At 36.3% G+C, this 23,142-nt stretch overlaps 1 protein-coding gene across 1 annotated transcript in view; it reads left to right on the forward strand.

Moving 5' to 3' along the window:
• Positions 1-23,142, forward strand: part of LOC144251731 (broad substrate specificity ATP-binding cassette transporter ABCG2-like) — a 108,188-nt gene that overhangs the window by 66,828 nt on the left and 18,218 nt on the right. Inside the window, exon 4 of the mRNA XM_077794494.1 lies at positions 16,343-16,495. Coding sequence (XP_077650620.1) covers positions 16,343-16,495 — 153 coding nt within the window. The remainder of the gene's footprint in view (positions 1-16,342; positions 16,496-23,142) is intronic.

Genomic DNA, 23,142 nt, shown 5'->3' on the forward strand with positions numbered 1-23,142 from the left:
CGGCACTGATGCGTGATGTCCTGCTTCAGGGAATGTTTGGAAGATCAAGCTGACTCCTTTCGACCTTCTTATCCGTGCTTTATATCCATCTGTTTTAAAGCTCTGCCTCTGAGCACATGTGTCCTGAGACTCGTGCCCTTAGTCACTTGAACTACTATTAAATGAGCAAATTTGTGTTACAGGAAAGGTGGATGGGTATTAGGTGCACAGTTTGTTAAAAAAGAGCATACTGCTCAAATTACATGACTAAGTTTGTGCACTTGGAAGTTTGATTTTGAAATAGGAAATAAAAAATGTCCATTAAGAATGTTTTATTCAGAAAATAAAGTGGTGGTGCTACTGATTCTGCTTCTGATGGGGAGTCTTGCATAGGTCGGTTAAGATAAAACTCTTGCCTGTCCCCAAATGTGTGATGATAAGGAGAGTTAATATTGAAGAATGAAATGGGAGTTATTGCAAGTGGAAAAACCACTTGTTAGCATTAATATTTTCAAGAAATTGGGGAAACTATTTTTTTTTCTTATACTAGGACATAAATTTTGCCCACAAGTTTGGATAGCTTACTACAGAGTTCTTGGATCTCTTTCAAAAATTTTCTGTGTATATTTTAATTTTAAAAGTTAACTTTAAAAATTAAACAACTATTTAACACACTTATTAAAAGTAATGCTGAAAACATGCAAATAATGCAAAAATACAAACAAAAAAATGAAATAATAAATTATCAGTTTATAAAGTTATATGTAAACAAGGCACTGTATATACACCAAAAATTATATATGTACATATATAATTTTCTACTATTAGAATTATAATTCCTTTTTCAGGAAAAAAATATAGATTAATAGTAACAAATGTTTACTTGGCATATTTGTTCCAGGCCCCTGGACAAATTATTTAATAGTTCCTTTAGGGAGCATTTTTTCCCAAAAGGTGTATTAAAATATGCACAAGGGGCTGGGGATGTGGTTCAAATGGTAGCACGCTCGCCTGGCATGCGTGCAGCCCTGGTTCGATCCTCAGCACCACATAAAAACAAAGATGTTGTGTCTGCCTAAAAAATAAATATTAAAATTTAAAAAAATATGCACAAGCATGTACAAAACCTCTTTCTGCATTTATTGTCATTAGGCATCCATGAAGTATTTGAAGTGAGCAGAAGAAAGGTAAATGGAAAATAAAATACCACCCAGAGGGATTGGGGTTGTGGCTCCAAGGTAGAGTGATTGCCTAGCATGTGTGAGGCACTGGGTTTAATTCTCAGTACTGCAAATAAACAAATAAAAAATAAAGGTCCATTCACAACTAAAAAAAAAATCAAAAAGTACCACTCAGAGTGGAACAGTGCCCTGAACATGCACATTGGAATGGACATAGGTGAACCGAAAGGTACTCAGCAGTTAAAAAATCTGCATCTTGGAGGACATAATAGAAAGGGAATGATCAGTCATTTCCTCTGAAGCTGACTCTTTAGAAAAGCTTTACCTGGCATTTACTTTATTTTTTTAAATTTTTTTTCCTAATTTAAAAATTTTTATTTTTCTATATTTTTTGGTATATTATAGTTGGACATAATGGTGGGATTCACTGTTACATGTTCATACATGCATACAATATAACAATATAATTTGGCAAATATAATTGTCTAGTATATTCTTTTTCCCTCCCCTTCTCCCTCCCACAGTTCCCTATCCTTTACTGATCTCCCTTCCATTTTCATGAGACAACCCCACTGGCCACCTTTCTTTTTCATTTTCCTCTCTACCTTCCACAGATGATAGAGAACATGTGACCCTTGACCTTCTGAGTTTGACCTATTTTGCTTAATCTAATGGTTTCAAGTTTCATCCATTTTTATGCAAATGGCATAATTCCATTCTTCTTTATTGTTGAATGAAACTCTATTTTGTATATATACCGTGTTTTCTTTATTTATTCATCTGTTGATGGATACCTAGCCTGGTTCTCTAGCTTGGCTTTTGTGAACTGGGCTACTAAAAACATGGGTATGTGTGCATCACTGTATTATGTTGACTTTAATTCTTTAAGATAAATACTAAGGAGTTGTTCAGCTTAGAAATATGAGGGTTCCATTTCTAGTCTTTTCAGCAACCTCCATAGTGGTGATACTTATGTACAATCCTATCAATAGTGTAAAAGTGCTCTATTTTCTCTACATCCTCTTTTCAACATTTATTATTGTTTCTATTCTAAATGATTACCATTCTGACTTGGGTCAGATGAAATCTCAGGGTAGTTTGAATTTACATTTCCTTAATTGCTAATAATGTTAAACAGTTTTTCATATATTTGTTGGCCATTTTTACGACTCCTTTCTAGAAGCGTCTGTTTAGTTCATTTGCCCATTTATTGATTGGGTTATTTGGTTTTGTTCTTGTTGTTTGTGTAAAGCTATGGAGTTCTTTGTATGTTATAAATATTATTCCTCTGTCAGAAGCATAGCTACCAAAGAATTTCTCCCATTTTCTGGGTTCTATTTTCACATATTTGTTTCCTTTGCTATACACATGATCTTTAAATGATGCCATCCCATGTATTAACACTTGGCATTATTTCCTGAGCTTTAAGAATCCTATTAAGAAAGTAATTATCTGTGTTTATATTGCTGGAGTGTTCACCTACATTTTTTTTCTAGGAGTTGAATAATTTCTGATCTAATTCCTAGATTTTTGATCCATGTTGAATTGATTTCCATATGGGGTGAGATAACCAATTTTCCCAGCATTGTTTATTTTAAAGGCTGTCTTTTCTCCCATGTTTGTTTTTGGCACCTTTGTGGAAAAGGATCAGGTTACTGTATCTGAGTGGGTTTGTCTATGTTTCTTCTATTTCTACCATTGTTCCACTTGCCTGTTTTTATGGCAATTATTTTTTAGGGAAATGTTTTTTTTTTTTTGTGTGTGTGTGTGTGTGTGTGTCACATAGGGGTGCAGAGGGGACTGGTGAATAACAATGGAGAACACCCTCAGTGCTATCCATAACTCATGCAGTAGTACATGTTCTAAGTGCACTTCGTGAGACGGCTTGTTGCAGTTGTAACTGTTCTTACCCTAAGTGTAACAGCACACACTTGGACACTAAGATTCTGTGGTCACATTTGGTATAGTTTAATGGCTGGGTCTTATTTCGAGATAAACCTAGATTTTATAGAGGAACAGGTGAGCCTCCTGTTCCTTTCCTTTCCTTTCCTTTCCTTTCCTTTCCTTTCCTTTCCTTTCCTTTCCTTTCCTTTCCTTTCCTTTCCTTTCCTTTCCTTTCCTTTCCTTTTCCTTCCTTCCTTCCTTCCTTCCTTCCTTCCTTCCTTCCTTCCTTTCTTTCTTTCTTTCTTTCTTTCTTTCTTTCTTTCTTTCTCTTTATGTTTTACTGCTTGCTTTATATTTTTAAGTAGGAGTAGACTCTGTAATGATAAAAGCTATAGTATAGTAAATATGTTACGAGCAACATCATCATTTACCATTGCTTTCAAGTGTTATGTACTGTACATAACTTCATATGCTATTCTTATGACTAGCAGCACTATAGGTTGTTTATACCAGCATCAACCCCAAAGATATGAGTAGTACATTTGCTAGAACATGATGATAGCTGCCATGTCACTGGGCAACAGGGCTTTTCCAGCTACCTTATAATCTTATGGGATCATTATAAGAGCACTCAATTTTGACCCAGCTGTCTTTATGCAACCACATATCTGTGGTTTTTATACTCAATTGCACACAGTTGATTGATCCCGTTGGTGAGTTGAACTAGGTTGTTGCTGATTTTATGCCACTAGATCTGTCCATTTCTAACAGAGGAATATTGAAGTCTCCCACCATGGTTACAGATTCATCTTTTTCTCCCTGCAGTTGTTTTAGTTTTTGCCCCATATAGTTTGATAATCTCTTTTCATAGCTATGCATGTTAAGGGTTTTTACATCTTCTTGATATTTCATTTTACTATGATACTCCTTTTATCCCTAATAACTTTACATTAAGCATGTCCTGTCTAAAATACATAGCTACTTCTGCTTTGACATCATTAGCGTAGACATGGCATATTTTTCTCTATGCATTTACTTTTAATCCTTAAGCATGATTTTTTAATGATTTTATTATTTTTTCAAATACATGACAACAATGGAATGCATTATAATTCTGATTACCCATATAGTGCACATTTTTTTGTATCTCTGTATATAAAGTATGCTCATGCCAATTTATGCCTTTATACATGTACTTTGGGTTTTTTTTTGGATTGCAATTCTTAATACACATATATACCACCATTTTCATATCTCTGTTTGTATATAAAGTATGTTGACACCCAATTCAAGTCTTCATACATGTACTTTGTATAATGATGGTATTGCTTGTTGAACCCAGGAACACTTTTACCACTGAACTATACCTCCAGTCACTTTTATTTTTTCATTTTGAGATAGATTCTGAGACTAGCCTTGAAATTATGATTTTCCTGCCTCAGCCTCCTAAGTCACTGTGACTATAGGCATGCACCCCACACCTGGCCATGTGTGTCTTTATATTTAAAGTAAATTTCACGTGGGCAGTGTATTGTTTGGTCCTGTTGTACCTGTCCAATTTTGTACAAATTTAGTTTATTATTAGAACTCAGCATATTAATCAGACTTTTAAAATTCCCTAATACACTTCTAACATCCCTGCCGTCTTTGGTTCTGATAACTTCCTTGTCACTTCAAAGTGGTTTTGGCCATTTAGAAAAGCTAATTTTTTTTTAAATCCAAAATGAAGTAGCAGGTAACAGAAACTATTCATATATGCATTTAGTAATGTGTGGGTAAAGTGTTAGGGGAGAGCAAGTTTGTTTAGTCCATTTGTGCTACTGTAATAAAATGACAAACTGGGGGATTTATAAACAATAGAAATGTATTGCTAACTGCTCTGGAGTCTTGAAAATCCAAGACAAAGAGCCAGCAGACTCCATGTGCGGTGAGGTCTCATCTGTTCTCTCAGGGTGAAGGAACGAGAAGCCCCCGTAGAATGTCTTGCAGTGGTATTGTTCCCATTCACTAGGTCAGCATCCTGATGGCCTAAACACCTCCTAAAATCCTCATCTCTTAATGCCATTGCACTGGGCATTAGGTTTCAACTTATGAGATTTTTATTTCATACGTTGAAACCTACTGGTTATATGTATATACATATTGAGCAGTCACTGAGGGTGGCCATCTGGGGGAGCAGTGCTAGTCTAAGCACTAGTCTAAGGAACCAGCAACAGTCAGTGTGTGTGTGTGTGTGTGTGTGTGTGTGTGTGTTATGTGAAAATATCGTAAATCATCCCCTGGATAATTTGAAGTGGATCACCTAATGATAGCTAGACCTAAGATCTAAATTACCTAATGCTATATTTCTAATGCAGAAGGGATTGTTATATATGTATATATGTGATGTGATTGAGCTACAGAAATTGAGCATATGTATAGAATTTGGTGTGACATTTCCTTACACATCTATAATGTGTAACAATCATAATTGTTATTGTTTTATCTGTCAACTCAGACATTGTGCTGACAGTTTTTGATATGAGTTTGGCAGCAGGTGAAGACAGCATCAAGAAGGAAGGCTTATATTGTGTTACATATAAACCATATATTGTGGGATGAGAAGTTAGGAGTGAAATGTTTTGTCAAAATTAAAGAGCCTGAATGGCCTCCCTACCTATATGTATGGGTTATATACACTTACAAAATCTCATCTGTTCTTTAAATAATCACTGCTGAGTTCAACTCAGATGGGAAAAAAATTGGTAGTCTAGATGCTTTTTGTTCATAACCTTTTTCCTTTTCAATTATGTATAATCTTATTCACATACCACATATCTCTCCTACTTAAAGTATGCTTCTGTGGTTAATAATGTATATTGATATTAATATTAATATATGTTTTAGTCAGCTTTTTCTCTGATGTTACTGAAAAATCTGAGTAGAACAATGGTAGAAGAGGAAAAGTCTATTTGAGGGCTCACAAGGCTCACAGTTTCAGAAGTCTTAGTTCATAGAAAGCAAGCTAAACATTATGGCAGGAAAGTGTAGCAGAGGGAAGCAGTTCAAATCATGGAGATAAAGAAGCAGAGAGAGAGACTCTACTGTCCAGAAACAAAGATATACATCAAAGCCAAACCCCAATTCTCACCTCCTCCAGCCAAACCCTACCACTTCAATTATCACTCTGTTAATTTCTACCAGGGGATAAAATCACTGATTGGGTTAAGGCTCTTACAATCCAATCATTTCTTCTCAAAACCTTATTGCATTATCTCACATGTGAGCTTCTGGGGGACACTACATCTAAACCATAACAATATATATTCAAAGTCATTCTTGCACCATGATCCCACAAAATCCATACTGATGAGTACTTATTCTTCCTACTCACTAGGAGGCTGATAAGAGTGATTCTCTAATTCGGAGCTACACAGCTAACTTATTACAGAGATAAAATATTGAGTGAATTGTATTCAAAGTTAGAAGTATAGTAGTTGTTTAAGCCAGGAATGAGTGATAGGTACAGAGAAATTGTTATTCTACCTTCTGCTCCGATCCTAGTCCCCAAATAAGTTTGTTTTCACAAGAAAGAAATGAAGTCTTGGTCAGACCCTACTGAACCATAGTTCCTGCACTTTGTTGATCACTAGTTCAATCTCTTAAATTTCTGGCTGAAAAAACCTAACTGCTATTAAAGCAGAGTCTGGCTATAATTTAGATCTTAGGTCCAGCTAGCATTAGATAATCTACTTCAATTTATCCAGAGGTTCAAAAAGATGTTTCTAGAAAGGAATAAGTCTTGTGATCTCCCACTGAAGCCAAGGGAGGTGAGAGTCTTACAAAAGAACAGGAAGGACTGACTGAGAGGTGCCAAGTTTATCTACCCTCTCACAGAAGGTCTAAACAGGGTGCTAGGGTGGGGTCAGCTTGGCAAAGAGAGGATATAAAGGGTGAGGACTTCCCAGGGCATCTGTCAATGTCATCCTCCTGACTCCCACAGACACACACTCCTCCACGTCTTGATACCTACATCTCGTTTGGATTCATAGGAGCCTCTCCATGAGATCCTTTTTAAATTTGCATGAGTTTTTCTCTAGTTTCTATGGGACATAAAGTCAACCGTTATTATGTATTGTACTCTTTTTATTTCCTAAATTGATCATGCGGTGCGTGAGGCTAGGTACCGGGATGATTTGGAACTGGTTAAGACCATAAAGAACCTTTATAAATCCTCTGTTTGTTTGTGCCCTTGCTGTGGGAATGAGGTTCTCCTCCTCTTGAAGTTCAGTGCCTTTCCCACCTGCACCCCCATTTTCTTGTGAGACAGGAGGGAGTACTACAGGTGGTATGTTCTTGGTGTGTTGTGTCTGAAACCTGGTGCTGTTTCTGTTCTTGGAGTTCCTGAGTGGTATTGCACAGGGGCAGCACATACAGAAATAAAGAAGACTTCCAAGATCTTTCAACAAAGGAAGGTTCAGAACAGTGTTCCCATGCTGGCTCTTGGGTTGTTATAGTAGTCTCTTATATGATTTCCTTGCTTCATTCCCACCCCTGATAAATGTCCGAGTGGTCTTGTAAACATAGTTAAATCATGCCATTCTTTCACCCAGAACTTCCTTGTACCTCTCTGTCTCATTCCCAGTGCAAGTCAAATTTTTCATGGTGGTCAGTGTTGGGCTATGCCTGAGCTCTCCTTCCTCTGACCTCCTATCCTGTCTTCTTGCCCTCACTCACTCTTCAGGCCCTCTGGCCTCTTTGCTGGTTCCTTAGACTAGTGCTTAGACTAGCACTGCTCCTCCAGATGGCCACCCTCAGTGACTGCTCAATAGCATCATTGGAGAGTGTTTTCCTGACACCCTGTCCCACCCCAGTCTCCTCTGTAGCTAGATTTAGAGGTTTGCACCACTATATCTAATTTGAATTCTTAATTTTTATTTATTTTTAATTGTAAGGAAAATAAAAAGGGACATAGAGACAAGATGCAGAGACAGGAAAGAGAGTTGGCAGAATGGCAGAAAGGCCGAACTGCCAAACTTTATTTATATAAGTAGGTTTCTTTAGGTCATTGGCATCATTAGTACTTATTGTTCATTGTATTATTAGGCAGGTTACAGACTTAGCAACATTATGCAGCTTATTCCTCAGTTATATATTAAGTTGCAATGTGCAATGTTAGGAGCTTTATGTAGGGCTCAAGAAAATCCATTGTATAAAATTCCTGTTATGTGGGCAGTTTTGGGCTCAATAAACCTTGTGGTTGTCTAACAAGAGAGTTCTTTTATTCCCAGGAGTAGTGTGCCTGAGATCAAGGTGGAGGCTGATAAGACTCTAACACAGAGCCTCTTCATGAAGGACATTGCTATAGCAGCTAGGCATCCTGTGTCTCTGCACAGAAGTTTTTCCAGCAGCCAGGCATTCTGTGTCTTTGCACAGAAACTTTCTAGCCATCAAGCATGCCACAGTCATGAAGCTATCAGAGACCTCAATCCCAAACACAGAACCCCTACATTAAATATCTACCTATTTGGTGATGATTTCTGTTTTCCTGAACATATTAATCATTGGTTTTAATGTCAATGTTTGATAACTTCAGTCTAGATTACCTGTGAAACCTCTCCTATGTTCTGATTATTGGAACTTTAGCTCCCATATTCTGACATGTATGGTAATTTTAAATTAATTAGAGTGAAAATTTGGAGGATGGGAGCTTGTTTTGTTTTATTTTTTGTTTGTTTATTTTGTTACCAGAGATTGAATCCAAGGTCCTTAACCAGTGGGCCACATCCACATCCCATTTTCTTATTTTTTATTTATTATTATTTTTTTATTTTGAGGCAGGGTCTCACTGGGTTTCTTAGGGCCTATTTATGTTGCTGAGGCTGGCTTTAAACTTGTGAATCATCTGGCTCAGGCTCCTGAGTTGCTGGGATTTTGTTGTGTGCCACCACCCCTGGTGAGAATATCTTTTTTTTAAAGTGGATTTTAACTTTCTTCTAGCAAGGTCTGAGCAGAGAAACTTGATCAAGCAGAGAATGGTCTCTTTTTGGTTTTCCCATATTCCCAAGCCATAATATTTCTGGGATTTCAAAATCTTAGGTTCCTAGGGATCCTCACCTTTGCTGGCCACAAGTCCAAATTTTGTCTCTCTAGAAGAAAGACTGCAGAGATAATTGCTCACATATATTAGGGGATTCTGGGAGATGCCTCTAGCAGCTTCTTCCTGCCTGGATCCCATGTTTGTCCCATGCATGTGAAGTTTGGGTTTTTAAATACCTGGAAAGAAAAAGGCATAGGGTGCTGGGATTGCCCAGTACCGTTCCGTTCCCTGCTTACTGGGATTTTGGTTCCTCCAGTCCCTGTGGCTTTCTTGCTTTCATCAGAGAACTCTTCACACACTCTTTCTCATGTTCTGTCTGCTTCTATGGTCATTCTCTGGAAAATGATTTGTTGGGAGCAGCTTGTTCTCCATAGACAGAGAGAAAGTACTTCATGAATGTCTTTGGCTTAAAAAAATGAAAACTAGAATTTCAAATCTATTTAACAAACTCAGTTCAGCACCAGGTATTACTCTCAGTGAATCTTTTTAAGGGACCTTCGTAATATCTTTAATGAAAAATTTTAAAAATATCTTTTTAGTTGTAGGTGGAAACAATATCTTTATTTTATTTATTTTTATGTGATGCTAACAATTGAACCCAGTGCCTCACACTTATTAGGCATACCACTGAGCCACAGCCCCAACCCAAATGAAATATTTTTAACTTCCCTTATTAATATTCAATTTTGCTTTAAACCAAAATTGTGCTGCTTAACTGTTGGTTCAATATAATTCATCATTATGATATGTTTGTCCATTAAAGAAATAATTTCAGTGAAAAAAATGTTGGTGTTTAAATTCTTAGTTGATTCAAGGTAAACAACAACCAGACTTGTACAACTTTGAATTATTAATTCTTAGAAATCTCTCCTGCCCCTGCCTAAGAAGCTAAGCTCCTTTTGGTAGTAACAATATTATAAACTCCAACATTAAAACATGTGGGAGCACATAAGATCTTGTAGGCTCTCCTTGAACTAAAGTTGTATCATAGTATTATATTCAAGACAAGGAGACTAAACCCTCACCTGCCTTTTTCCTCTTTCATGGTTTTTGAATAATTTGTATACTCTATTTACTCATTAGGACCCATAATTTGGGAATTTGACATCTAATTGAAGTGCAGGTATTCTAATTCTACTTTGGCTCCCATTATAGGTTCTATGATTGTTCTTATCACATTGATGTGGGCTGCTCTTTGGAAAGGAAACTATTCATTGCAGGACAGTTTAAAAGAACCTTAGTTTAAATGTGTTCATTTGTTGTTATCTTGTGTCTAAAAACCTCATTTACCTGGACTATCAACTCACTATCACTTTTCCCTCTACAGAAAGACAGAACTGTCCAGATGTCTTCCAATAATCACCCGGCTTTTCCCCACAAGCCCCAAAGAAACTCTGATGACCTACCTGGGACGACCTCCAGTGGCAAGAAAGGGCCTGTATTGTGTATTCAAAACCTCTCTTACGAAAGTCAAGAAAAAAGTGGCTTCCCATTTTATTGGAAAACAACTGATAAAAGGACATTATCAGTTATCAAGTATGTGCATGATCTTTTTAAAGGACCACTTTATTGACCTATAATGAACATCCAAGTTTTGGCTATTACCAATAAATTGCTATGAATATTTGTGTTCAAGATTTTGTACAGATATACTGAGAAATGCTTGCATTTATCTCGGCTAAACTAGGACTGAAATGATTGGACACTTACGTGTATGTTTAGCTTTGAAAAGAACTGCACTGACAAACCACTCCTAAAAGTGATTGTGTTATGTATATCAATCATTGTTTGAGAAACTGAACAATCAATGTGCCATTTAGTTATTTGTGAATAAGCTTTGTGTTTTGGTGAAAGGAGCCCCATTTTTTTCAGTTTATTGCTTTTTGATTGTGGGTATAAAATTATAACCATGATTTTTCCAAACTGTGAAATTGAATGTGTCTCTATTTCACTACTCTAATATTTTTGAGACAGATGCATTTTAAGTAGCTGTACACCTTATGTCCTTTATGTTCTAGAGGCAAGGAGGTCAAAACAATAGTATATTGTGAAGATACTTTACTTTTCAATAGACCTGTTTTAAATGAATGGTCTATTTATAACAATTTAAATTGTTATATTGTCTATAAAAATGTACTTATTACTTGCTCTTATAAAGACAGATAGAACATACTTAAATATAAGATCCCTATAACAATTGAAATTATGTGGTTTTTAAAGTACCTAATATTTATGATTTTTATACTTTTTATCGAGCATCAAATTCAGAATTCAAAATGTGATGTTGAAGTGAGACCCAAAGTAGGAGGGAAATGAGTGTTTCTCTGTAACCTATCACTCCCAGGTACCTTCTTAAGTTCATAGATGCTGGCCATTAGGGATGTCAATGTTTTTCTGATATTTCTGATACTCTGCTTCCCCTCTATGGTATCAGGATATGATTTTGTCTTTCCTCAGGTACCATGCCCTATGAGTTATGTTTGTGTAATAAGGAAAATGATTATTTCTAGTCAAGTAAGCACCTTCTCCAGGCTGTTCAAGTCTGGGCAGTGGTTATAAAAGCAGATCTCTATGTAATAAGTTTGTTCTGTTTTCTTGATATTTTTTACATGACTTTACACTTCTCTGTTAACACCAGCTAACTCCCTTCAGAGGACAATGAAGTAACAAGATAGCATAGAAAATGTTGAGGTATGGATGGGAAAGAAATGGTGAGAATCTGGGGGCTGACCAGCCTGAGGCCAGGGCTGCTGTGTAACATTAGAACTCTGTCCACACAGCAACACCTGCCGACTTGCCTACTTCTTGTCTTTCTCTTGTATCCATTGAGAAATCCTGAATAGGAGAATAAGGAGAGGAATGGTGGATGACAGGCTTTGATATTTTGCTACATCATTAGATAGACTTGACTTATTAAAATCTGAGAAGACTTTGGTGAAACACAGTAATTAACAAATATTTGTTCTTACATATTTTGTGATGAAAGAGGTAGAATGTGCCATGCTTTGAATATTTGCAGGTTGAATAGTTACAAAGCACACAATGTGCAAGGTTTCATTTACCTCAATTATTCTTTCCAGGTAATCGACTAGGGACTCAGTACACTAAGGTGGAGACTCACTTATACAACAAATTTCGGGTGCCTAGTGGTGCCTGGTGTTGTGTAAGATGCTAGTGACAGAGACATGCCCTGTGTCGTTGGAAACCTTGCAATCTAATGAGATTCAGAAAACTAGAGCAGTTTGCCTGCATTGTTTGCTGTGATCGATTAAAGTATTCAAAGACAGAATATAAACCCCTCTCCCTGAATTGGAGTGCCAGGTATTCTGTGTATGTTTGTGTATATGTGTGAGAGAAAGAGAGGGGGAGGAAGGGAGGGAGGGGGGGGAGAGAGAGAGAGAGAGAGAGAGAGAGAGAGAGAGAGAGAGAGAGAGTATGTATGTGGGGAGGTTGACCACGCCAGGAATGGCATTTACCTCCTCTGACCATAAACAAAACAATACCAAAGGGTGGACCTCAATCTAGTAAAATATAATAAACCCAATAGCTATCATTCAGGTTTCTTTCATGCCATGAACTCAGTATTTGGGATTCAGTGTGCTGTGTGTAATGGGGGAGGGCAGGAGGGAGAAGTGGTAACAGTCAGACACACAGTCTTGTTGTGAAGGTTTTACAGTATGAGGAGAGAGGATCTCTGCAGGCACATGCTGTAAGCAGAAAATGAGGGGGAAAATGGCTTGTGAGGGGCTAGAAAAGGGTGGAGGGAGGGTGAGTATACAGGGAATGATGAGCCATAGTTGACAGTTTTAACTGTCATTGTAGCATGAAAGCAGCTCTAGATTCTTCTTAAACCAATGAGCATGGCTCTGTCCAATCACAGTGTTTGTGAAAATAGAAAATAAGTGACAAGCTGTAGGGTGCTTGTCTCTGAACTAGAGTGTGTACTCTAGGGGTCTGGGATTTTGTTTGGTCTGCTTGATTTTTTCTCACCACTAGCCCCTGTCCTGGAAGAGTATCTGGTCCACACATAATAGACAGGTCATGATTGTTTTGTCTAAATGGATGTGGAATTAGCCACTGTTCCACATTGGAACTGTGGCATTTGGGGATTCTACTCCTACTTCTGTTTCCTATAACACTGGGGTTTAAGTGTCAGAGAAAGCCAAACAGCAGTACCTAAGAAATGTTTTGTCTGAACACATTCGTATTCAATTTCTGGTTGAATCATTCAGGATCGATTGCTCCTTTCTTGAGTTCATCTCTTAAAAACCTGGGAAGTTTACCAGGCAATGAAGCCTTAGTGAATAATAAGGTTTTTTATGCTCATTTTAGAAGTAATTGTTGGGTAGCTATTAATAAAGAAGATGCATTAAGAACTGTAGAAAAATGCACTTTGAGCGTTTACCCAAGACTTTTTAATTTGGAAGTTTGCTAATGATTGAACCCAAGACTTTGTGCATGCTAATCACCCACTCTAACACTGACCTACACCCCCCAGATATGCCCAGTCATTAGCATGTTTTTACACTGGCAGAGGAAGGTTACCACAAGGGTAAGATTTTTCTGTGTCACAGCCTGCTCCTGATTTACCACACTCTCATTATGGTAGTCAAGTGATTGAATGAGATCCTCCCCAGTCAATGAGCAAAGTGAAAATCACGTTTTACTTCAGTCTCCAGCAGTCCTAGTATCATTGGGAGACAGAGCAGGTGCCTCAGACCATGAATACCAAACTCATAGTGGATGTGAATGCTGTGGGGCAGATGTGCTGAAACGATTCCACTGTAAAACAACACATCTTGATGTACATAGCAATTTTGAAGAGAGACTGGCATAGATACCAGAGTTGTGAATGGGTGAAATCAGACTGCTGTTTCCTCATTTCTGTGCAATTGAATTGTCCCTGCCCTTAGTTCTCCTTCCTCTGTTTCTTTCCTCTTGGTAATTTCACCTCTTACATTTAGGACAAAATTCAGCTTTATCTTGAGTGTAGCACAGTCAGTAATGCCTTAGTCACCTCCTTCTACTCTGAGGGTTCACTACCCTCACATACACACTTAATATGATTGAAGCATACTTGTGTCTATTCTGTGCATCCCTAAAGGACTTCCAGGCTTGAGGGATGTCCCCAAATTCTAAACTGAGCATTTTCCAGTCCATTTATCAGACACTGAACAAAGCAGTAAAATCTATCCTGGGTTGGTTTTCTTTTTTCCTTTCTTTTTTTTTTTCTTAATTGGTAACATGTTTTTCTTAAATGTAAAGAACAGGTGATAGCTTCTTATACTCTGTAGTGCTTTGTTCCAGTCTTTAATTTCTACTTAAGATGTGTTGATTTTTGTTCTGATTAGATTTTAAAAGTGAGGACACTACTGCTGATAGTCTACAAATCAGTTTTTCTTTAATTGTGTGTAACTTGACTGGGAAGCAGGTAAGGGGATTTGAAGAGGCTGATCATCAAACATTATTCAGAAGCTGTTTTAAGAGGAGTAAGAGTCATGGAGATTATTCATGAGAAATGGCTAATTATTTCATGGACTGTGGACATGAAATATGTCATTTCCCAAAAGGGATTAGTGGTCTGAAGAATAAATGAAAAGGAATTTTCAGGTATCTAACACATTTTTCTTATAGGTCCTAGTGATTTATATCCCTAATATACTGGACTACTTTTAATCAATTAATTTTTTCTTTAAGATTTGGTGCTTGTTACTGTCTGCAATTTCATCAACCTTTATTGAATATATTCGTTGCAGGCCCTAAACCTATAGAACTCTTTTTTAGGTTTATTTATTTATTTAGTTTTTACTTTATACACAGAGTTATGAAAAATTGTGCTATAGAACTCTTTAAAAAGTGAAATAATAAATCAGTATAATTTTGTGTTTACAGTGGGATCATGAAACCTGGCCTTAATGCCATCATGGGACCCCCAGGTGGAGGCAAATCTTTGTGAGTACAAAAGAAAGTGTAAATAAGCCTTTTTGGTACAGTTTCAGTGTGCTTTTAAACATCACAAGCATTTGCCGTGCTTACCTTGTCTGGTCCTAGGTCCTATGGATGACCTGCATTTGGACTATCTTATGGTTTTAATCCTAGGACCAGGAATTCTTATTAAGTTTAGCTTTACTAACACAGCATAATAAAGTGATTAGCATATAACAGTTGGCCATATTATGGGCTAATTAGGAAGGAAGAGAAGGGAATAATATTAAAAGTGAAGAGAAGGAGCAGAAGGGTTCTGTGAGGACATGCATCAAAGATACAGGAGTGTATTGCCAGGGTTGGGTCCATCAAGGTGAGGGTCATTTGGGAGGTCTATACTGGATTATCTGGTGATACCTTGCCTTAATGGTTTTTTTTTTTTTTGGCTTTCTTCTAGCACATGATGAATAGGAAGGTAAGAATCTGTGTATGTGCTTGCATGTACAGACTCACACACACATACATGTTCAACTACAGAACTTGGCTAGTTCATGTTCTATTTTGAATGGAATTTGGATTCAGACTAGGCGAGGGATGTGGCCTTTGTTGGAAGGAAAAATCTCACAACATATGTGTCCTTTTATAGGCTATTAGGTCTGTTAGCTGCAAGGAAAAAAAAACAAGAGGATTATCTGGAGATGTTTGGGTACATGGAGTACCCAAATGTAATTCAGGATATGTGGTACAGGTAAGTATGAGTGGGTTCCCCTGTTTCTATATGGGCAAGAGCCTTGGTTTGTAGTATAACATGCTTCCAATTGAACATGCTGGAGGAACCAATTTTATTTACGCCAAATTTACATAATCTCCCTTAAGATTGATGGAGAAGTTAAAAGGAGAGGAATAAAGGGCCTGGAATATGAACCTGTAGGCAATGGTATCAATTCTAGCTTTGATATCATTTACACAAGGGTCTACTGTTGCCCTTTTGCCCTTCCTTCACCTCTCTTTCTCCCCAAAGATGTCCCATCAAATCCTCATACAAAGCATTCTGGAAGTGTTTAGAAGTCACCATAATCACCTGTGCTCCATCTGGGTTTGAAAATAGGGAAGGAAAATTATTCCCTGGGCCTTGAAGCTCTTTGTGGAATCACTGAAATTTTAGAGTTGAAAGTTCATCGTTACCTAGAAATTTTCCTTGAGTTTGTTATTTTTGTGAATTAATTTACATTCACTGGAGTGATGGTCTTAGAAAAGATTCAATGTGACTCACTGAAACCGCATTTCCCTTCAGGATGATGTTGTGATGAGCACCCTGTCAGTGAGAGAAAACATACAGTTGTCAGCTTCTCTTCGGCTTCCAACAACTATGTCAAACAAGGAAAAAAATAATCGAATCAGCAAGGTTATTGAAAAGTTAGGTCTCTCTGAAGTGGCAGATTCCAAGGTAATGTGAAAATTCCTGACAGAGTCACAACCAGGAAAGAGGACTTCCCTGTGTGGTCAATGTGACCTTAATCAGAAGTTAAGATGTGTGTGGTCAAAACTGGCTGCTTTCTGTGATAATGAAAAAAGAGACCAGATTCCCACTTCAAAAAAGTAAAAAAACAATCTTAACTGTGGTGGATCCTGGGAATGGAGATGGTCTATGTGGAGAGAGCCCCAAATGGCTTTTCCATGGTCCTCCCACCCTCATTGTTAAGAAACAGATCATTTGATGTCATTTCACTGACTTTTCTTCTTTTTGTTTCTCTCTTTCCTCACTTAGCTGCTCTTCTCCATCTCTTTCCCTGGGGAACATTGTTACATTGTTTTTTGAAATATACCTCGGGACTCAATAAATGAAAAGAATCCAAGAATTCTTTTTAATGGGTTCTTTTTATTTGTATATAACATTAGGATTCATTTTGAAATAATTAGAAAAGCAAGGAACATGTTTTGTTCTAATTCAGTCCCCAATGCTTTCACTTCCACTCCTCTCTGCCCCTGTACACTTCCCTCTGCTCTACTGAAACTTCTGATATTTACTTACAGTTTTTTTTTTAAATTGGTGTCTTGTGGATATACATGATTGGGGGATTCATTGTTGTTTTTTCATATATGCACATAGGAAATTTAGGTGTGATTCATTCCACTGCCTTTCCCGATCATATCCCTCCTCCATACCCTTCACCTCCCTTAGGCTATTCCACTGAACTTTTAATTTTTTTAAATCACCCATATTCTTATTTTGGATTAGCTTTCACAAAAACCTCAGCTTTTTGAGACAGGCTACTGTCACTTAGCATGATAGACTTCTGTTCCATCCATTTACTGGCAGATGCAATAATGTCATCCTTTATGACAGTAATACTCCATTCTGTATACATACCACATTTCTGTATCCATTTATCTGTTGAAGTGCTGCACCTAGTTTGGTTTTATAGCTTGGCTATAGTGAATTGTGCTGCTATAAACCTTGTGACTGCATCAGTTTAGTATGCTGATTTTAAATGTTTTAGACATATTCCAAGGAGTGGGCTAACTGGATCAAACGGTGCTTCCATTCCTAGTTTTTTGCAAAATCTCCATATTGCTTTCCAGAGTGGTTGCACTAATTTTTAATCCCACCAACCATTTATGAGTGTACATTTTCCCCCCAACCTAATCAACATTTATTGTTATTTGTATTTTTTATTGATTTTTAAAAAACTAAATGACAGTGGAATGCATTAAAATTCTTATTTGTTATTTGTATACTTGATAATTTCCACTCTAATTAGAGTGAGATGAAATCTCAATATAGCTCTCTTATTCTCTTGCTCTCCCTCTCTTTCTTACTCTCCCTTCTCTCTTCCCCACTCTCCTCTCCTCCCCTCTCTCCTCTCTCTCTCCCCCCCCCCTCTTCCCCCTCTCCTTTCTCTCTTCCCCCCTCTCTTCCCCCTCTCCTCTTTCTCTCTCCCCCTCTCTCTCTTTCCCCTCTCCTCTCTCTCTCCCCCTCCTCCTCTCTCTCTTCTCTCTCCCTCTCTCTCTCTCTCTCCCCCTTCTCTTCTGCAACTGGCCGCTACAATCCTGCTAATAAAATCTCGGACAGGTAAACAGTTGTTTTGGCTTGTTGAGTTTATGGAGCTTTTCCTCTGTCCTTTACAGTTAGAGCACAAGACTTTCAGGTTGAAGTTATATTTTCCTTGTCCTTCCCTTTGTCTCTGTCTTTTTATATCTTACTCATTGATTTCAATGAAAATATCCCCCAAAATTCATGTGAGAGTACATTTGTTTCTCAATTGCAGCCATAAATTAACTATAGATACAAGGGTTCAGCAAAAATTAATTAAAAATATTCAGTAAGAATAAATAACTACATTGAATTTACCCCATGAATTTATCTGTCTTCCTCCTGTAGTAAGAGGAATGGTTTATAGGGTTGAGATCAGGCAATGCATAGTACATATTTTTATTATTTACAAGTTGTGTGTAAATAATAAAATTCTTCTATTTATAATAACATTCTTCTGTTTATACCTGAAAGTTCAGTCCTCTTTCTCAACACCAATCCAATAATGAAGAAAAAAATCTTGAGAAAAAGGAAAAGTGTTTATTGTGTTGCTAGCAAAGGAGAAACACAAGGAACTCCTTCCCAAAAGCTGTGATTCTGTCCATTCGCAGGAACAAGGGGGTGATTCAGAGAAAATGAGATGAGAGAGAAGAGATCAGAAAGGAGAAGTTTAGGGAAAAGATTAGGGAGGAGAAGTTTAGAGAAAAGAAGATCAGAGAAGAGAAGTTTAGGGAAAAGAAAATCAGGGAGAAGTTTAGGGAAAAGAAGATCAGGAAAAAGAAAAACATGTAGTCATAGCATCAAGTAAACCCCTGTTACTTGTTATTATTATTATTTTGTGGTACTGGAATTGAACCCAGAGTGTTCTACCGCTGAGCTACTTCCCCAGTATTTTGTTTTTAATTTTTCAGTTTTGAGGGAGAGTAAAAAAAAAAAAAAAGAAATCTCAATGTAGTTTTAATTTGCATTTCCCTGATGCTAGGGATATTTGACAAGTTTTCATGTATTTGTTGACAGTTTGTATTTCTCCTGTTGAGAAGTACTTGTTTAATTCCTTTGTCCATTTATTGATTGGTTCATTTATTTATTTGATATTACTTTTTTTTGGAATTCTTAGTATAGTCTAGATATTAATGCCCTGGGGAGCATATGGCAAAGATTTTCTCCCATTCTGCAGGTGTCTCTTTATGCTCTTAATTCTTTCTTTTCTTATGAAGAATTGTTTTAATTTGATGCCATCACACTTATTGATTTTTTATTTTATTTTTTGCACTTTAGGTGTTTTATTTAAAAAGTCTGCTCCTGTGTTGACATGTTGGAATGTTGGACCTGCATTTCCTTCTAGCAGGTGCAGGGTTTCTATTCTAATTCCTAGGTTTCCAATTCAGTTTGAGTTCACATGTGTGCAGAGTGAGAGGTCAGAGTTAAATTTCATTCTATTCTATATGGATTTACAGTTTTCCCAGACCACTGCATAAAAAGGCTATCTTTTCTCCAGTATATATTTTTGACACCTTGGCTATCATGAGATAACTGTATTATGTGGGTTTATCTCTGTGACTTCTGTGCTATTTGATTAGTCCTCATGCTTGTTTTGGTGACATGCTATTTTTGTTATTATAGCTTTGTACTATAATTTGAGGTCCAGTATTGTGATGCCTCCTGATTTGCTTTCCTCACTTAGAATTGCTTTGGCTATTCTGGATCTTTTATTTTTCCAACAGAATTATATAACTGCTTTCTATAGTTCTGTGAAATTTGTCATTGGAATTTTGATGGGAATTGCATTGAATCTTTATAGTGCTTTTGACAATATTCGTTCAGCCTGTCTTATAATATGAGAGATATTTCTATTTCTGTGTTCTTTCTCAATTATTTTCATAAGTGTTCTATAGTTTTCATTGTAGAGATCCTTCACCACTTTTGTTAGATTGATTCCCAAGATTTTGTTTTTGTTTGTTTTTTTGTTTGTTTTGAGGCTATTGTGAATAGAATAGGCTTCCTAATTTCTTTTTCAGCAGATTATTTATTGGAATATAGGAATGTAATTGATTTAAGGGTGTTATTCTTCCATCCCGCTACATTGCTGAATTCACTTAGGAGCTCTCAAAGTCTTCTGCTGGATCTATTTGAGGCTCTTCTAAATATAGGATCATATCATCAGTATACAGAGGTAATTTGAGCTCTTCTTTTCACATATGCATTCCTAGAGATTCCTTCTCTTGCCTGATTTCTCTAGCTAGAATTTCAAGGACTATGTTGAAAAATAGGTGTTGTGAAAGCAGGCATACTTGCCTTCTTCCTGTTTTTAGAGAAAATGATTTCAGTTTCTTTTCTTTCAGCCTAATGTTGGTCATGGGTTTGTCATATATAGCTTTTAATGTTGAGGTAAATGTCTTTTCTCTGCCGTTTTTCTAGTGTTTCAAACATGAATAGGTGCAATACTTTGTCAAATGGTTTTTCTGCATCTATTGTGACAATCATGTGATGATTCTTATACTTAAGTCTATGTATGTGGTGAATGACATTTATTGATTTCTGTATTTTGAACCAACTTGCATCCCTTGAATGAAACTCACTTGATCTTGGAGCACTATCATTTAATGTGTTTCTGTCAATATCTTCAAGATTTTCTGGCTTATTGAGGTATAAATTTTCAAAATGGTTTCCAATAGTTCTCTAGATTTCAGTAGTATCTGTGGTGATATTTCCTTTTTCATCCCAGATTTTGACAATTTTTTGTTTCATCTTTCTTTTCATTAGTTTGGCTAAGGGTTTATCAATCTTGTTTATCCTTTCAAAAATCCAACTCTTTCTTTTGTTGGCCTCTTGAATTTTTTGTTATTCTCAATTTCATTGATTTTTGCTCTGATTTTAATTATTTTCTATCTTCTACTGATTTTGGTGTTGGTTTGTTTGTTCTTGTTTTTCTATGGCCTTAAGATATAATGTTAGATTGTTTATTTGTTATCTTTCTATTCTTTTAATGTATGATCTAAATGCTATGAACTTTCCTCTTAGAACTGACTTCACACAGTCCCAGAGATTTTTGATATGTTTTATGACTATTGTCATTTACTTCTAAATTTTTTATTTCTCCCCTGATTTCTTCTGCTATGCTTTCATCATTCAAGTGTTTATTATTCAATCTGCTGGTGTTAGAATGAGATCTTTTTTAAATCTTATTATTTATATCTAACTTCATTCCTTTATGATCTGATAGAATGCAAGGTATTATCTATATTTGCAAAGATTTGCCTTGTGACCTAAAGTATGGTCTATTTTAGAAAATGCTCCATGTGCTACTGAGAAGAAAGTGAATTGAGTGATTGATTCATGAAATATTCCATGGATATTGACTGTTCATTCCACTTATTCATTGTATTTTTTATTCTGTAGAATCTTTATTTAGTTTACGTTTGGATGATCTATCCAGTGATGAGAGAGGTGTGTTAAAAGTCACTCAGTATATAGTTTTGTGATCTATTTGGTTCTTAATATTGATAAGGGTTTGTTGGATATATGTAGATGTTCTGTTGTTTGGGACATTAATATTTATGGTCATTATTTTGTGGATATATGATTCCCTTAAACAGCTTGAAGTGACATTCTTTGTCTCTTCTGATTAATTATGGCTAAAAGTCCACTTTATCTGATGTGATAATTGCTACCCCTAATTGTTCATGAGTACAATTTGAATGCTATGTCTTTTTTATCCTGTCACCTTCAGTCTATGGATGTATTTGCCTCTAAGGTGAATCTCTTGTAGCCAGCATTATGTTGAGGCTTGTTTTTTAATCCAATCTGCTAACCTGTGTCTTTTGATTGAATAATTTTAGATCATTTACCTTCAATGTTGTTATATAGAGATGACTTTTATTCTCTGACATTTTGTTTTATTTCTAATGTTTAAGGTGGACTTGATTCTTCTTTATCTATTTTACTAGTGCACTTCATTCCTATGCTGCTTTTCGTTTTTATTCTTCATTTCTTCTTCATAAAATATTTCATTGTGTCCTGTAGTTCAGGCTTACTAGTTATGAATTCTTTTGGTTCTGTTTAATCATGGAAGGTTTTTATTTCATGTTTAATTTTGAAGCTTAATTTTGCTGGGTATAGAATTATTGGTTGGCATCCATTTTTCTTTCAGAGCTTTGTATATAATATTTCAAATCCTTTTGGTTTTAGGGTTTGGGTTGAGAAATCAGCTATAATCTGTATTGATTTAGCTCTAAATGTGATCAGCCATTTTTTTCCTGCAGTCCTTACAATTCTATCCTTATTTTGGCATTTCATTATAATGTGATTAGAGTGGATCTATTGTGATCTTGTATAATTTGAGTCTTATATACCTTTTTATTTGAGTTTATATTTTATTCTTAAGGTTTGGAAATTATTCTGATATTATTTCATTCAAAAGATTGTGCACCCTTTAGCTCAAATTCCAGATTCTTTATCTATCCCAGTGAATCTTAAATTTGGTGGTTTAATGTTATCCCATATTTCTTGAATATTCTATTCATGGTCTCTTAACATATTTTCTTTATGGTTAATTTTATTTTCAATATTATATACTTTGTCTTTGAGGCCTTAAAATCTATCTCCCAAAGTGGTCTACTCTATTGGTGATACTTTTATTTCGGTTTCTTGAGTGTTTTATTTCTAGAATATCCATTTGGTTTCTTTTCAGAATTTGTGTATCTTTATTGAAATAATCTTTCATTTCCTGTATTTTCTCTCTAATATCACTTAATACATCTTCATTTAGGTCACAGAGCATTTTAACTATGAACTTCCTAAATTCTTCCTCTGACATTTCCTCCACTGTAGTGTCAATGGACTCAGTCGAAGCATTATGGGCTGTTTAGGATGGTTCATACTGTTTGTATGTCTACCCATCTATAGGTGTAGTTCTCACTTCTTTTAAGAGAGGGACTACTTTTTGAGTTTCTTTATCTTAAAAGACCTGGGTTGGTAGAAAATCCAGATATTGTTTTTTTAAGTCCACATTTGATCTCTGCTGATCCCAATATCAGCACCAATTTCAGAGATGCCACTGA

Source organism: Urocitellus parryii, unplaced genomic scaffold, assembly GCF_045843805.1.
Source record: "Urocitellus parryii isolate mUroPar1 unplaced genomic scaffold, mUroPar1.hap1 Scaffold_173, whole genome shotgun sequence".
NCBI classification, from domain to species: Eukaryota; Metazoa; Chordata; class Mammalia; order Rodentia; family Sciuridae; genus Urocitellus; species Urocitellus parryii.